The sequence below is a fragment of the Gracilinanus agilis genome, chromosome 4, assembly GCF_016433145.1.
Source record: "Gracilinanus agilis isolate LMUSP501 chromosome 4, AgileGrace, whole genome shotgun sequence".
Lineage (NCBI taxonomy): Eukaryota > Metazoa > Chordata > Mammalia > Didelphimorphia > Didelphidae > Gracilinanus > Gracilinanus agilis.
Window position 1 is genome coordinate 139,413,588 of NC_058133.1, and position 16,570 is coordinate 139,430,157.

At 40.3% G+C, this 16,570-nt stretch overlaps 1 protein-coding gene across 1 annotated transcript in view; it reads right to left on the reverse strand.

Moving 5' to 3' along the window:
- The window catches only part of KIF26B (kinesin family member 26B), a 632,023-nt gene that overhangs the window by 109,263 nt on the left and 506,190 nt on the right, over window positions 1-16,570 (reverse strand). The window contains exons 7-8 of the mRNA XM_044674977.1: window positions 6,061-6,154; window positions 3,120-3,474 (exon numbers count right to left, since the gene is read on the reverse strand). Coding sequence (XP_044530912.1) covers window positions 3,120-3,474; window positions 6,061-6,154 — 449 coding nt within the window. The remainder of the gene's footprint in view (window positions 1-3,119; window positions 3,475-6,060; window positions 6,155-16,570) is intronic.

Genomic DNA, 16,570 nt, shown 5'->3' on the forward strand with positions numbered 1-16,570 from the left:
TTGTCCAGGGTCCCACAGTTAGTATGAGGCCAAATACAGGAAGATGAGGCTTCCTGACTCCAAGCCCAAGCACCCTATCTGCTATGCAGCCTAGCTTGCAAAACCCCCTAATTAGAGGTGTGTTCCCAGGCTCTACCCTGTTCTCATTTTGTGTTTTCTCTTGGTCATTTCATCAGCTCCCATACCTTTCATTGTCATCTCTACCCAGACGACTACCAAATCTCCATAAACAGGTTTAGCCTCTCTCCTGACCTCTCAACTTTTATATCACAACTCTTTATTGGACATTTTAAATTCAATGTTCTGAAGTCATTCAAATTTAACCTATTAAAATCAGAACTCATTTCCTTCCCCAAAAAACCTACCCACTTCCAAACTTCCCTACTTCTCTCTAGGTCTTGTCAAGTCATCCTCAACTTTTCATTTTCCTCTCTTTGTCCCTATTTTATGAAATGGGAGTTTTGGCTTAGAGACCTGACTGGCTCTTGATCATCCTGACACATCTTTTAAATCAATATTTTAGTCTTAAAAAAAAAAGAACCACCTGTGATATAACAGGTGTGAAAAGCAAAGGGTTCAATGAGAAGAGCTGGGCTGTCTTATCTCTGCAGAGAACTAACAAATCAACATGAGCTGGGAGATGGAGGAGGTGGCGATGTTTACCTCTGATAACACTTGGGATAGGGCTGCATCTTTCCTTCAAAGATTCCATTGTTTGGAGAAGGGACTGTAGGCTGAGGGCTACCATGATTTCAGAGCTGACGGCACTGGTATCACCAAGACTGAGCACCTGGCAAGTTTTGACTAGAAAGCCTGAACTTTTGACTGTCTCCCTTTGTGACTCTTCCCCTATAATTTGATTCAAGAAAACATTAAGCTTCCTTATTAACCCTACTAAGCAAAAATAAGTTGGAGTAGAAGGTTACTACAATTGTTTAAGATAGCTGAAGAGTGTTATCTAGATCATATTAGGAGTTTTCTTTTTTATTGTTTTTAAGATCCTTAAATTATGCTTGTGATTTATTCATGAAATGATAAAGCAGAATTCAGTGTTCAGTTTATCCCCAACTCTGGAGTTGCCTTCCCAAGAATAGTTAAACCTTGATGAATTGGAACACTCAGAAAATGATCATTTTTTTTTCTCTGTTCTAATTTTAAGAGAAAAGAAAGCTAACATCAAAAAGCCAAAACAAAACAATTGCCAGCATGTGTCCAGGGACTGCTATAGATCCTCCACTTTCTGCTACTATATCTATACTATCCTTCAAAAAGAATTACCATCATAATATAATTGTGAAACAATCTCAATTATCTATGAAAGATTTATGTATTTGAACTATGTTCATTTATGTGAACTATATTATAGTTAATTTCTAAGGCAGGGAAGTGGACCTACATTTTAGAAAAAACATTTCTACAAGTATGGAAAGCAAGATGGTTTATTGCTTAACTTTTGGTTAACTAGAAAATTCAATTAAACCAAGTGCCCTGAATCTGCCAATGAACTGAGGCTTTACTATTATATTTGAAAGCCCGAGGAAGCTCTGAAATTAGAATCATTGTTAAAATGGTACAGATTCTATCACATAAAACCAGCCCATTTTCTTTTCATTTTTCTTCCTCTAAATTTTCCTATTTCCCCCATTCATCTGGGTTTGAAATCTGAATTTCCCCCTCTTCTTCAGCCCTGATATCCCATCTATTGCCTACCTGTTTCATTAAAGACCTGTCATTTGCATTTCTCCTTTGTTCTATCTTCCTATGGTACCAGCATAGTCCATGTTCTCATCACTTCTTACCTAGACTACTGAATACCTGAGTAAATTGGTGGTTACCCTGACTTTGGTTTTTCTCTTCACTCATCCATTCAAAGAAAAACTTTGAAAAGAACTTTCCTAATTTGTGGAACTCAGATTACTCTGTTGGTCTGAAACTATCAGAGGTTCCCTAGTGCCACTCAAAGAAAATATGAACTCCTTAGCAGCTTTCAAAGTCCTCCACATCTTGGCCTTACCTATGTTTCTTGAATTATTTTATAATAGTCCACTTAATATGTTCTATATTCTGGTCACAATACGCCACTCAGTTAAAAAAAAACACAACAAACTACCCTAATTTTTGTTGTTATTTCAGCCATATCAAAGTCTTTGTGACCCCATTTGGGATTTTCTTGGCAAAGAAACTTAAGTGGTCTGTCATTTCCTTCTCTAGCTCATTATACAGATGAGAAAACTGAGGCAAATTTGCCCAGAGTCACATAGCTAGTAAGTGTCTGAGGCCACATTTGAATTCAGAAAGCAGAGTCTTCCTAACCCCAAGCCTGGTGCTCTTCTATTCACCATCCCACCCAGCTGCCCCTATTCATTGTCCTCTGATCTTGTCCATTTGTACCTGCTTCCATGCTTTTGTTAGGCTGTCCCTCACATGTAAGGGATGAATCTTTACTGTCTCTGCATTCCATAGCTGATGCTCTGGACCAGGCAGACACCAAACTCCTTGTTTAAAAAATGCTTGCCTTTGTCAACCCAATCGCCTCACTCTCCAATGGACAAGCTGGGTATGGTGGCAAGCTTTCTATCAGTTTGTTGGAAATACCCCGGGGAGCTCCTGGGACCTGCCTTTGCTACATACACTGTTGGGGTGGTCAGGGAGAAACATGAGCCCCTTTGGGGGTTTCATCTTGAAGAGAAATGGAGCTATTCTTGGCTTCCCCAGGTCTGGCAATTATGTCTTGGCTCTAATTATAAAGTGGTTATTAGTTCTTCCTACAGCATTACTAATCCTGCTCTAAGCTAGTGCCAGGAACATAGTTTATGAAGCCATAAACGGCTCTGGTAATGGCTGCAGCTATTTGTGCCACACTGTAAATATTTCAGTTTGTTGTTAAACAAAAGAAGAGTCATATTTTTCTGAAGTGTGTGTGGGGGCTGAGGAGGGTGGAAGGAGAGAGAAGGTGAATGAAGTTTGCCCCTCGTGCTCTAACAATTGTAGTCCCTGCTCATTGTCAATTAGATTTAAGGTACAAATATTTAGGTTAGCAGAGCAGATGGCCCCACAGCTGCAGGCTATAAAGTTCCAGGCCACTTTAAAGTAAACACTTCTAACTCTAGCCAGTTTACATTTGGAGTAATTCATGGGTTGAACTGCCCCCAGTCTCCAAGGTGGAGATCAGCAGCCTCCCCTTGGTAGGGGAAGCTCCAGCCTCAGTCACCTGCATGCCACAGATGGGATCCTCACAAAGGTACACTCCAGGGGACTGGCCATCCTGCAGACTGCCTGTGGCCACCTCGGATAGCAGGTCCCGCAGGTTCTCTTCCTTTCCCCATACTTCAACGGCAGAGATCCGGACGGAGAAACGGGCTCCCGTCTTCTCTTTGCGTTCGTTAATCAGCTTGAAAAGCCAGGAGATGGCACAAGGGATGATGCCAAGGTTCTGCATGGAATCATCCTTTCCAATCATGGTATAGGATTTTCCTGTGCAGATTAGAGAGGGAGAGATATGAGTAGCTTTTGAATCGAAGGCTTTCATGATCTCCTCTTTGCTAAAAAGAAGATTCATTGTAGGCAGCCTAGGAAATGGAGTCGGGTATTTACCATAGGAGGAAGGAAAAGGTGACTGTTGAGCAGGAGGAAGGAGAAGAAGAAGGAGGAAACAAAAGAGAAGAAGAAAAGCAGAAGCGATAGGGGGAGAAGGTGATATGTTTTCTGTCTCTGGCTGGCAAATGACTCACTTGGACTGGTTGCCAAAGAGAAAATTCCCAGCTTCATTTAGAAAGTGGCTTCTATAAGTTGCAAAGAGCATAGTCAAGTAATAAAATTTAGCCCCAAGTTACTAAAATATTATATATGATGTGACAGTTTCTGTATTGCTTCACATAGAGCAGAGAGGTGGGACTCCTAAGCCAGCCATCACCATTACAGCCCTCTTTATGGCCACCCCAAAGATTAAACTTATCTATTTATACTTTGCATCCTTATTCCTATTAAATATGGTGTATATTTTAATAGCAAAAGCAGTTTCTATAAAAATTTAGACACCTGCTTTGAAGAGCAATCAAGAGGGGAGAAAAGGGAGGGCAGATGCAGCCCAGGGTTGAAGGGGCTTTTTCATCCAAAGCTGGAATTCCTGGCTGCCCTGAGCCCTCCCTGCCTGTGTGGAAGGGGTCCCAGGGATGTGTCAAGGGACTCCCCACAGCACTCCAGTGAGCATTTGTCCACTTCCCAAGTCACCACCCAACTGAGCACAGCTGGCATGATTTGGTGAACAGATGGTGGCAAGGCAGGATTAATGAGGCACTGCCAAGAAAAATCTTCATGCCAGTGTCCAAGATTTAAGTAAGGTAGGGGACTGTGGAACTTCCATTTCAGGGTCTTGCTGATTCTTTGAGGTTTGATAACTGCTGTAAGTAAAGGGATATGTCCCCTTGTGGCACAGAAGGCCAGGAGACTTTTGGTACTTCAAGTTAAGTCAAGAAACATGTACCAGGAATTGTATTATCACTGGAAAAACAAAAACAAACAAAAAGAAAGTCAATCCTTGCCTTCACGGAGTTTATATTCTACTTGAAAGGTAAGAAAAGAGTCGGGAACAGGGATCACAGAGGAATGAAAGCCTGAACATGAATGGCCTGGGCACTTTCCTTAAAATTGAGGTTACTGGAGAAAATTCTCTTTGTTTTGAACTTGATGCCCTATCAACATCCATGTGGCACTCCCATTAGGAAATGCTTGGATGTTTGGCATTTTCTGATTGCTCTGTAGTCAAAGAACAGGAAAAGGGGCTATGATGTCCCAGTGTATTCCTGGAGTTTGTTGACAGAGAACAGGACTAAATACCCCAGGGCGGGTGTTCCTCAAGAGTTTCAATGTCCACCTGTTGTGGATATAAAGAGAAAGAGATTCTATTTGCTTTCCTGGTAACTCTTCCCCTTAGGAAATGTGCAATGTTCTGTTTATTTCCTGGGCTTATCTTTAATCTAGCATAATAGGGGACAACTGAATTCCCAGTATGCTTGAATTCCAGTAAATCATTTGATGAAATCTCTCATAATATTGCTGACAAGAGGAGGAGATACTGTCCACAGGTAGTTAGATTCTAAAATTTCTGACCCAAAGAGAAAGAACCTTTTTTTTTTTTTTTAAACCCTTGTACTTCGGTGTATTGTCTCATAGGTGGAAGATTGGTAAGGGTGGGCAATGGGGATCAAGTGACTTGCCCAGGGTCACACAGCTGGGAAGTGGCTGAGGCTGGGTTTGAACCTAGGACCTCTTGTCTCTAGGCCTGACTCTCACTCCACTGAGCTACCCAGCTGCCCCAGAGAAAGAACTTTTAATGGGTCAATGTCAGCTTGGATGGAGGTCTATGATGGAAGGTTCCAGGATTTTGTGCTTTTCCTGTGCTGTTTCTCATTTTTATTAATAACATGGGTGAAACTAGAGGTAGCATGTTTATCAAGTTTGAGACTTGCATAAAACCAGAAGGGGTAGTTAACATATTGGATGACAAGAATCCTAAAAAAAAAAACAACCACCTAACACAATAGACCAATGGGTCAAATCTAGTAAGATGAAATTTAATAGGATTAAGTGTGAAATTTTTCACTTGAGTTTTTAAAAACCAACTTCATAATTCTAGGAGGTGGAAGAAGAGAAGAGCAAGAATTTACCGTGACTGTTTTTTGGGTTTTTTTTTTTCCCCACTTGTCTTACTATTTTTAAATTGGCCACTTTTCATTTATTATAGAGAGGATTCCTGTGATGGTAAGTGTTCATCTTTAAGGTCACTTCCTCCTTAAAGATTCTGTGATTATTACACTAGAAGCTCTTTCCTTGACAAAAGGATTGGTAACATATGATGAATTACATCTTTTAAAATCAGATATAATTGATCAATGCAAAACCTTAATGAAAGCCATTAAAGGGCATTTATAGGTTCTCTTCCATTATGGTTTCTGATTGATCAGTTTCCACTCTAGTGCTAAGCCATGACTTTAGGGAGTCCTCCCTCCTCCCCTCCCTGCCCAACCACAGGCAACACTAAACAAGGAAATAAATACTGACCGAGCTTGGCATGACCAAAACAGAACACACAGCCATCAGCTCCATTGACCACAGACTGGATCACCTCTGCCACCGTCCCAGCACACACTTCAGCCTGTAATAAGCACAGCAGGAAAGGTGAGGACCCAGTGCAGTGATACTGGCCACACAAAATAATGAAACAAGTTATGGTATATGAATGTAATAGAATCATGTTTGCACTATAAGAAATGGTGCATAGGATGACTATAGAGAATTAAGAGAAGACATGAACTGAAGCAAAGCTCTCTCCTATGCCTGCAACACTTCCCCCACTCCCCTTTGGCTTCCTTTAAGTCCTCACTAAAATTCCACCTTCTATAGGAAGACTTCCTCAATCCCTCTCAATCCCAGTCTTTCCCCTTTGCTAATTATTATTTTCTCTTTATTCTCTCTATTGCTTGCTTGTATATATTTGTGTGCATGCTGTCTCCCCCATTAGACTGTAAGCTCCTTGAAAGCAGAGGCTGTCTTCCCTCTTTTATCCCCAGCTCTTAGCTGAGTGCCTGACGCCTATTAGGTGCTTAATAAATATTGATGGATGATTGAAATAAGCAGAACCAGGAAACAAGATACACAACAACTACAACAATGTAAACAGAAAAAAAGACCCATCAGTAAAACAAAACTCAATACTGTAGATGTAGGTGTCGCAAAAAACTTAAACAGAACAATAAGAAATTTATTTTTTAAATGTGTAAGTAAGCATGATCCCTCTGAGCTATTATTCTCTGGCACTTATTCCCAGTTGTCTGAATTCTTCTACCAAAGAATTTTTGAATCTGTTTCAAATCTTTCTCTTGAATTATATGGCATGATATATGTTAACACAGATGAACTGCAAACCAATGGCCCATTAGCATATTTCTACTGGAATTTCATTTCGATATCCCCAGTGTTTAGTACAGTGTCTCCCTCGTACAAAATAGGGATGTAATTGGTATTTGTTAAGTTAAATTGACTCGACCTGTGAAGCGGGGCAGTATCAGCCTTAAGGAATCCCCCTTTCCTAGCATGATTGCACTCATTGTTGCACTGTCCTATGTGGGCACTGCCACTGATCACAATTGTGTGCCCCTTCTCCCTAATAATATTTGATGTAAATGGTTCTGGCTATGCTAACCAAATGGAAAAATTTCTTACTGCTTCAGGGTTCAGTTTCCTCATCTATAAAATGGGGAGGGTAGATGAGATGACATCTGAATTCTCTTCCAATTCTTTATCTATGAACCTAAAATCTAAAGTCCAAGGTTTTCTTTCTAGAACTGCCATCCATTTGGAGGCTCACAAATGATGATAATAGCTAGCATTTAGGTAGGTGGTGCAATGGGATAGAGTACTAGGTGTGGAGTCAGGAAGACTCATCTTCATGAGTTCAAATATGACCTCAGACACTTACTAGCTAGGTGACCTTGGGAAAGTCACTTAACCCTGTTTGCCTCAATTTCCTCATTTGTAAAATGAACTGGAGAAGAAAATGGCAAACCATGCTCAGTACCTCTGCAAAGAAAACACCAAATGGGGTCATGAAGACTTGGACACAACTGAAAAATGACTGAACAGATATAAAGCTGAATACGTGTCAGGCTCTGTGCCAAGCATTTCACAAATATTTTCTCATTTTATCCTTACAATGACCCTGGGAAGTAGATGCTATTATTACCCCCATTTTATAGGGAAGAAAACTGAGATAAATAGAGGCTAAGAGACTTGCCCCAAGATCAGACAGCTAAAAACTATCTGAGACCATAACTGGATGCAAGTCTTCCTAATTTCAGGATTAGTGCTCTTTCCACTGTGCACTGACCATTTTATAGATGAAGAAACTGAAACAAGACAGAGGTGAAGTGACTTGCCCAGGGCCACAGAGATAGTGTGTATCTGAGGCTGAATTTGATCTCAGGTCCTACTGACTTTAGGTCCAAGACTCTGTCTAATAGATTAGAAAAGACATTTATATTTCAGATGATTCAGCTACAGAGTTAATACAGTCATACTTTGTTGCAGATTAATGAGATGATATTTTTGACGTTGTCTAGATATACATTCTAATTAAGAAAACAAGTTCTGAAAAGTAATCTGGTTTCAGAAGAAGTAGAGAATTCATTGCATCAGCACAAAAGTGATAACAACTTCTATATTATACTTCAAGTTTTGTAAAGGCACTTTAAATATCTTAACTAATTTAATTTTCACAACAGTCCTGGGAAGGAAGGAATCTCCATTTTATAGATGAGGAAACTGAAGCAGAAAAGTTAGACGACTTGCTTAGGGTTGAACAGCTAATGTCTAAAGAAAGATTTGAACCCAGGTCTTCCAGATTCCAAGTCTCTGTCCAAGACTCCGCCACCTGGCTGCCTGAATCCCATCTGGCTCTGAATCCTTCCTCTTTGCCAATCTCAGTCCCTTGCTTTTTCCAAAACGGAGCCCTCCCTTTGTTCTACACGCTCTCAACATTTATAGATACAATCCAGACACTATTAATTGGGGCTTGTTTGCATATTACATGATAAGTGTTCTTCAGTCATTCATGCATGTGTGCTCTCTTACTAGGTGATAAATGTCTTAATTAAGGAGCTGAGTCTTCCATGCTTTGTCCTCTTCCCTCCTCCCTCCTCTCACCTAACCCCACCCTGCCAAGCCATCCTCCAACACCTAATACAATCACAGGCAAACTAAGGACTGGTGTTGGCTGACTTGGAAGCTCAAGGACATCTCTCTATAGATAGTGTCTGGGGCGATACCAATAGCAGGAGGCCAGCAGGATTCACTGGATCCCATAACTCATTTCTCTGCTTCAAGACTAGATTCAGACCTTTGCTGAAGCATTCTTTGCCTGTACAAATATCCCTCCCTGACTTACCTTAATCAGAGCAATGTGTCTCCCAGTGGGAACCAGAAAAGCCAACAGCCTTGGCAATGAATAACGTTATTCATCTCAAACATTTTAGCAGCACGATGATTGCAAAATTGCAAAATCTGAATCTCCCCCAAACTGAAGTGGGAGGTGGGGAATGGATCCATGCACATTTCTGACAAGTGCCAGTTGTATTTGTGGTCCTGGGCAGGGTTTCCTTTCATGGAGACAGGGCTATAAAACAAGGTGTTTTCTCCCCCTGCCTTCTCAAGATTCCAACCCCATCCAGGGCAATTGGCTTTTCAAGTCCTGCCATTTTCAAACTGGGTGTGATTTCTTGTATCACCATGAAGTGAGCTTCAAGATCCTTGTTCATCAAAGCCACTAGGATTTATGGTGAGAAGAAGGGAAGGATCACTGGATCAGAGCTCTAACCCCAGAAGGGACCTCCCAGATCATCCAGCCTCTCATTTTACAGGGGAGGAAACTGAGGTCCAGAGAAAGAAAAGGACTTGCCCAGAGCAAAAAGCAGAGTAGAGATTTAATCTTAAAGTCTTCTGACCCCAGTCTTTCATGTCTTTTCTTTCACCAGTCTTTTCTGAGGGCTTCTAACTTTGAAACAGGAGGAAGAAGTTAGGAGGCATAGTCAATAAAGCACTGTACCTGTATGCAGTATGATCTGAGTTCAAATCGGACCTCATATACTTAAGAGCTGTGTGACCCTGAGAAAGTGAGTTAACCTCTGTCTGTCTCAGTCTCCTCGCGTGTAAATGGGGATAATAATAGCACCTCCTTCCTAGAGTTGTGAGGATCAAATGCGATAATATGTGTAAAGCACTTTGTAAACCTTTAAGTGCTCTGTAAATGATAATATTATTATACTAGGATATAGACTTCCTATTCTTTTTCTTCCGTGGTTCATCTGTAGAGGTTAAATCACCTGTGAGTAGAAGTCAAATTGGCATGAAGGGAAAGCTAGAAGAATCATTCCAATTATTTCTACCTGCTCCTCCATTTTATTGCTATTGTTTGGTCATTTCAATTATATCTGATTCTTCATGACCCCATTTGGGGGTTTTCTTGGCAGAGATACTGAGGTGGTCAGGCATTGCCTTCTCTAACTTATTTGACAGATGAGGAAACTGTGACAAACAGGTCACAGGATCACACAGCTGGTACATGTCTGAGGCCAGAATGAACTCAAGTCTTCCTGACTCTAAGCCCAGCACTCTCTGTACTGCCTAGCTACCTCTATTCTAAGCCTGATATTAAAAATTAAACTATATTAGATTATAGCAGGTAAAGAAGGAAAATGGATTTCATGGGTAAACAAATGGATAAGGCTACTATCCATCAATTAATAGTCAATTCCAATATATATATATATATTTTACTATATGCCAAGCACTGTGCTGAGTGAGAGGATACAAAGCTAAATAGATCCTCAAGAAGCTTCCATTCTAACAGGATAGTCAAAGAGAGAAGCCTATAGGTAGCACCAAGAATGACTTTACAAAGGACCCTTCCCTTCAGACCTTATATAATATTTTGTCCTGCAGGTCTCTGAAGCATTCATCATACTATAATGTATATTATAGTTGTCATTGTTTGTCTCATCCCCCTACTAGATGCCAAACTCCATGAGGGTAATGATTGTGCCATATTTCAACATTCTAAGACAGCACTTGCTCCTAGTACTTGGTAGAAAGTTCTACATATAACAGAAACTTAATAAACATTCCCTGTCATTGAGAAGAGAGTTTGGAGTTGCCCTAGGCATTGTGTCACTCAAGAGACACTTGTCAGGGAGAGAAAGAGTATCTATCAAGTGTTTGGCTAAAGTTGGCAGCAACCACTAGAATACTGATTCTGCCTCTTCTGTCAGAGAAGAAAATGGCCATGGGCAATTGCCTGATTGTAGTTTATAGGCACAAATGCCATGGGCAGAGCTGGATCTTAAGGCTGTAGGATCATAAGATAATATATTTGGAGTTGGAAGAGACATTAGACTATATTGAATCCAATTCATTTGGAATATGGATTAGGAAACCGAGGCCAGGAGAAAGTAAATGACTTGACCAAGGTCATATCACTTGATCATTATCCCCATCTCTCTCTCACAGGAACCTTGGACTCATTCCCTAGGTACCAGACTCTGCTTTCACCTTCTCTTCCCTCAAACCAAGCCATACCATTTCTTGACTATCTCCATTCCATAGAGTCTCCAAACCTCTTTTTGGACCCCCTTTTTATATGTTGTCTCCCCCCACTAGATTATAAGCTCCTTGTGGGCAAGGATTGCCCTTGTATATGAATGTTCAGTACTTAGCAAAGTATCTAGCTTATAGTAAGCTCTTAACAAGAGATCTCTCTTTATCACTCAATCTATCCATCTATCCTTCCACCATCCATCCATCCATCTATCTGTCCATCTAGCTAGCTAGCTATTTATCTGTCTGTCTTTCTGTATTGATCTCTCTTATCTATCCTCCAGCAATAAGTGACTGAGCTCACCAGATGAATATCAAATGAAAACAACACCACCCAGATACTAAGGAGCATCCTCTTGAGAATGACCCGTTCCTTCCCACCTTTAGGAAACCTGTTGTTTCCTTCAAACAGAATGCCCTTATTCATAATCCATATCTATATGATGAAATCCTATCTATTCTTCAAAGCTTATATAAACTCATAAAGTCTTCCTTGATTGTCTCAGGAGAATCCTTTCTTTGTTCCTACAGCAATTTTTCTAGTGCACCATGGGAATTTATTTCTTTCTATCTTGCATTACAGTTATTTATGTACATTTCTTATCTTTCCTACTAGATTACAATTCAATTGAACAAATATTTATTATTGTTGCTGAATCATTTCAGTTGTGTCCAACTCTTCTTATGACTCCATTTGGGCTTTCCTTGGCAGAGCCACTAGAGTGATTTGCCATTTCCTTCTCCTGCTCATTTTGTGGATAAGGAACTGAGGCAAATCAGGGTTACGTGACTTGCCAGGGTTACTCTAATGAGTAAGTGCTTGCAATCAGATTTGAACTCAGGATGCTGAGTCTTCCTGACTCCAAGTCCAGTGCTCTATCCACTGTGCCACCTTAATATTTATTAAGCCCTTGCTATGTATAAGAGCAGAGAGGCAGTTGGCCTAGTGGATAAAAAAACTGGCCTCAAAGCCAAGAAGAACTAGGTTCAAGACCTACTCCTGACATACTGGCTTTGTGACCATAAATAAGACTTCTCAGTGCCTCAGGCATCAAAGACTCTAATTAAAAAGAAGTTGTTAGAAAAAGAAGCAGCTTGATAGCTCAGTGGATTAGAGAGCCAGGCCTAGAGACAGGAGGTCCCAGGTTCAAATCTGGCCTCGGATACTTCCTAGCTATATGACCCTGCACAAGTCCCTTAACCCCCATTGACTACCCTCACCAATCTTCTGCCTTGGAACCAATGCATAGTTGATTCTAAGGCAGAAGGTAAGGGTTGTTTTTTTTTTTTTTAAGAAAGAAAGAAAAAGAAGTTGTTGGCCTTTATTGATAGGGAGGAATTTCGTCAACTAGGAATTGTCTCTATTGATGAAATTAGAGGTCTAATCCTAAATCCCTGTTCTTATGAATACAAATGCTAAGTATATAAAGATGATACAAAGTAAGTGTCTGAGGCAGGATTTTAACTCAGATCTTCCTGACTCCAGGTCCCACACTAGGCAAAAGCAGCCAAGGAAAAGTTTTAGTCAAAACAACTGCTAGAAAAGATTATGAATTTTACCATCCCTCAGTTCCTAAGCATTATGGACTCCTCAAAGAGAATCCACTCAAAAATGATTCAAATTCTCTTGCTTAGCTTTTATTCAGCATTATGTGCTAAGAATGCAAAGATGAATAAGAGATGATGATACAAAATCTTTATGGTGCACCATAAAGATGATACAAAAATGGCATCGACTGCAATTGGAAAGATTTTACTATGTATTAGAGACAAGTGGGAGGGAGAATTGTAGTTTGTCCTGCATTTTTGAAGAGGCCCAATGATACCCTTGTGGATTTAAGTGAGGCAGAGTAACACCAAGGTGTCAGGCTCACTCTCCCTTCCAGAGTCATTTCAGTCCTGTGGCAAGACAAAGGTCAAGATGACTGGTAATAGCCCAGGATGAGGGGGATGACCATGGGGTCTTTGATGTCTCACCAGGCTCTAAGCACTCCTCCACAGTACCTGCTTTAGCCCCCTTCATGGTTGTTGGAACAAATTTTTCTCATCCACCCATTCCACGGAAAGAAGTCCCCACATGCTTGGGGTAGACACTTCCCTAACTCACAAAGAGCTTTGAGACATGCTGGTTACCCTCAACCTTGTTCAGCCCCATCTGATGAGATGAGTTTTACAGGGGTCTGGCCTCCCTGTGCATGCTAGAGTTTCTTGGGGTCACAGGTGAGAGTTGGGTAAGTGGTGGGCACCAAAGGTGTCCTAGAGGAGTGATGGTGGGGAATGTGACATGTACGAAGACAAGTATAATGTAGGGTATAGTGTGATGGGACAAAGAGGTCCAGAAATTGTCCTTAAGGAAGTTTTGAAAAGAGAGAGCTTCCTTTCAGCTGGTAGCAGGGAAGGAAGGCTGCTGGGAGAAGGGCGGCACCTGAGCTAAGTCTTAAAGAAACTACCTTAGCACAATAAAAGTAAGGGGAGAGTATATTCCAGCCATGAGGAAACATCCTATGTACATGTACAAAGATGGTGGAAAGAGATTGGGGGATACGTAGCAGTCCAATATGGCTAGAATTTAGGGTCTATGAAGGAAAGCAACATGACACACTAAGGTTGAAACCAAGATGGATGGGCAAATCTAAGCCCCTTCATACCAAGGGCCATCTTTTCTTCACCTTTGTATTTCTAGCACATAACACTGGATAGAAGCTAAATATAGTCCCTATTTGAGTTGATTCTCTTTGAAGAGTCTTGTAACTTCCAGAAACTGAGAGAAGGTAAAATTCACAATCGTTTCTTAGCAACTATTTCGGCTAAAGTTTTCCCATTCATGGTTTTGCCTGACCCTGTTCCATAAGTACCTAAGTGGTGCTCTGCTTACCTCAGTTTGCTCATCTATAAAATGAGCTGGAGAAGGAAATGGCAAGCTACTCTAGTACCTTTGTCTAGGAAACCCCAGATGGGGTGATGAGTCAGACAAAACTGAAACTACTAGACAACAACAAATGTACTATGAATATTGGAGCATTTAGATGGTACTTTGTATAGAAATATCAGACCTGAAGTCAGAAAGACTGGAGATAAAATCCTTCCTCAAATAATTATTAGCTGTGTGACCTCGGGCAAGTCACTTAACCTCTATCAGACTCAGTTTCTTCACTAGTAAAATTAGAATTACAATAGCACCCACCTCAAACTGGGTTGTTGTTAGGATCAAAAGAGACAGACAGCATATGTAAAAACAAAACAAAACAAAAATACTTTGCAGGGGCAGCTGGGTAGCTCAGTGGATTGAGAGCCAGGCCTAGAGACAGAGGTCCTAGGTTCAAATCCGGCCTCAGACACTTCCCAGCTGTGTGACCCTGGGCAAGTCACTTGACCCCCATTGCCTACCCTTACCAATCTTCCACCTATAAGTCAATACACAGAAGTTAAGGGTTTAAAATTTAAAAAAAAAATACTTTGCAAACCTTAAAGCACAATATAAATGAGATATATTGTGATTGTGATTATCTCTCTTCCTTCCTTCTTTCTTTTTTCCTTCCCTGCTTCCTTTCTTCCTCATAGTCAGATTGGCAAATGCCACCAAGTTAGGAGCATTAACTAATACACCAAAATCCATTCAGAATTCAAAAAGATCTTAATAGTACAGAGCACTGGACTAAATCAAATAAAGTGAGCTTTTATATGGATAAATGTAAAATCTTATACCTGTGTCAAAAAATTACTTACTAAGTCTAAGATAAGAGAGGCATGGGTATGTTAGACATCAATGCATCTGAAAAAGATCTGGGGTTTTTAGTGGACTGCAAGTTCAACATGAATTAAAGGGAAGAAAGCAATATAATTGTGGCCTGAACTGAAACACAGAGTTTGTGGGTATAATATAGAATCATCTCACTGTACTCTGCTCAGGGAAGACAACATCTAGGGCATTGTGCTCAGTTCTGGGCCCCATAGTTTAGGAAGGATGTGGATAAGTTGGAGCATTTATAGAAAACAGCAACCAAGGTGGTGAAGCATCTCCAAATCATCCCCTATGAGAATCTTTGGGAGAATTGTGTAAGGTAAACCTGGTGAAGAGAAGATTTGGGATAATGGAAGGCAAGAAAGCATAGGAGTGACATGTTAGTTTTCTCTGAATATTTAAAAGACTGTCTGTCATACGGGGGAACAGTTAGGTGGCTCAGTGGATTGAGAGTCCTAGATTCATATCCAGTCTCATATACTTCTTAGTTGTGTGACCCTGGGCAAGACACTCCATTGCCTTGCTCTTACCACTCTTCTGCCTTGGGACCAATACACAGTATTGATTCTAAGAGGGAAGTAAAGGGTTTTTAAAAATTTGATTATCATACAGAAGAAAGAGTTCATTTGTTTTCTCGGTCCTAAAGGAGAGAAGTGGAAACAATGGGCAGAAGTTGTAAAAAGGAAAACTTCCCAACCATTAAAGCTATGCAACAGTGGGAAAAGACTATTTAGGGAGGTAGTAAGTTTTGTGTTACTGAAAACATTTAAGAATGGAGGGATTAAGGCTGGATAATGGCTTGGACATTCTCATCCATTGAGTCAGATCAGGTGGCTGCGGAGGTCCCTTCCAACTCTGAAATTCTGTCAAGTTATGGGTTTCACACAGATGTAAAAAAAGAGAATGAACATATTAATGTAAATATAATTGCTGTTCAGTTGTTTCAGTTATACTTGGCTCATCATGACCCCATTTGAGGTTTTCTTGGCAGAGATACTAGAATGTTTGCCATTTCTTTCTCTAACTCATTTTACAGATGAGGAAACTGAGGAAAAGTGGGTTAAGAAACTTGCCCAGGGTCACCCAGCTAATAAGTGTCTGAGGTTAGATTTGACTAGGGAAGATGAGTCTTCCAAACTCCAATCTATCCACTGTACTATATGATATTAATACATATTTCTCTCTATTTGGATTTGACATTTCTTGTCAATATTAGTAGATGTGAATATATATATAAGTGCATATTTTAGATTATTTACCTGAAAGTCAGTAGAAATATAGATTCAGCACATGTTAATAGCTCTTAATTATTCATAAACTCTTAGAGCCGAACCGGAATGGGAAGAGGCATAATATCCCTATGAGTTAATATCAGTATTATCATCCCCATTTTATAGATGAGAAAATTGAGATCCAAAGAAGATGAGTAGTTGATCTAAGGAAACACAGCTGGTTATTGGCACAGCTAGTACTTCAACCCAATTCTACTTACTTCAAAACAAAACAAAACTTTTTTTTTTCCCTGCACCAGCCAAGTCCCAGTAAAATATGCAATGTTGTGGATGATCATTTATATAGCACTGATACAAAACAGGAGGTATAAACAAAGATAAGCAGTAAAAATGGCTCTTCTTCCTTGAATAACTCTAAAACTTATTAATAGCCACTATTTAATTTAAGCTT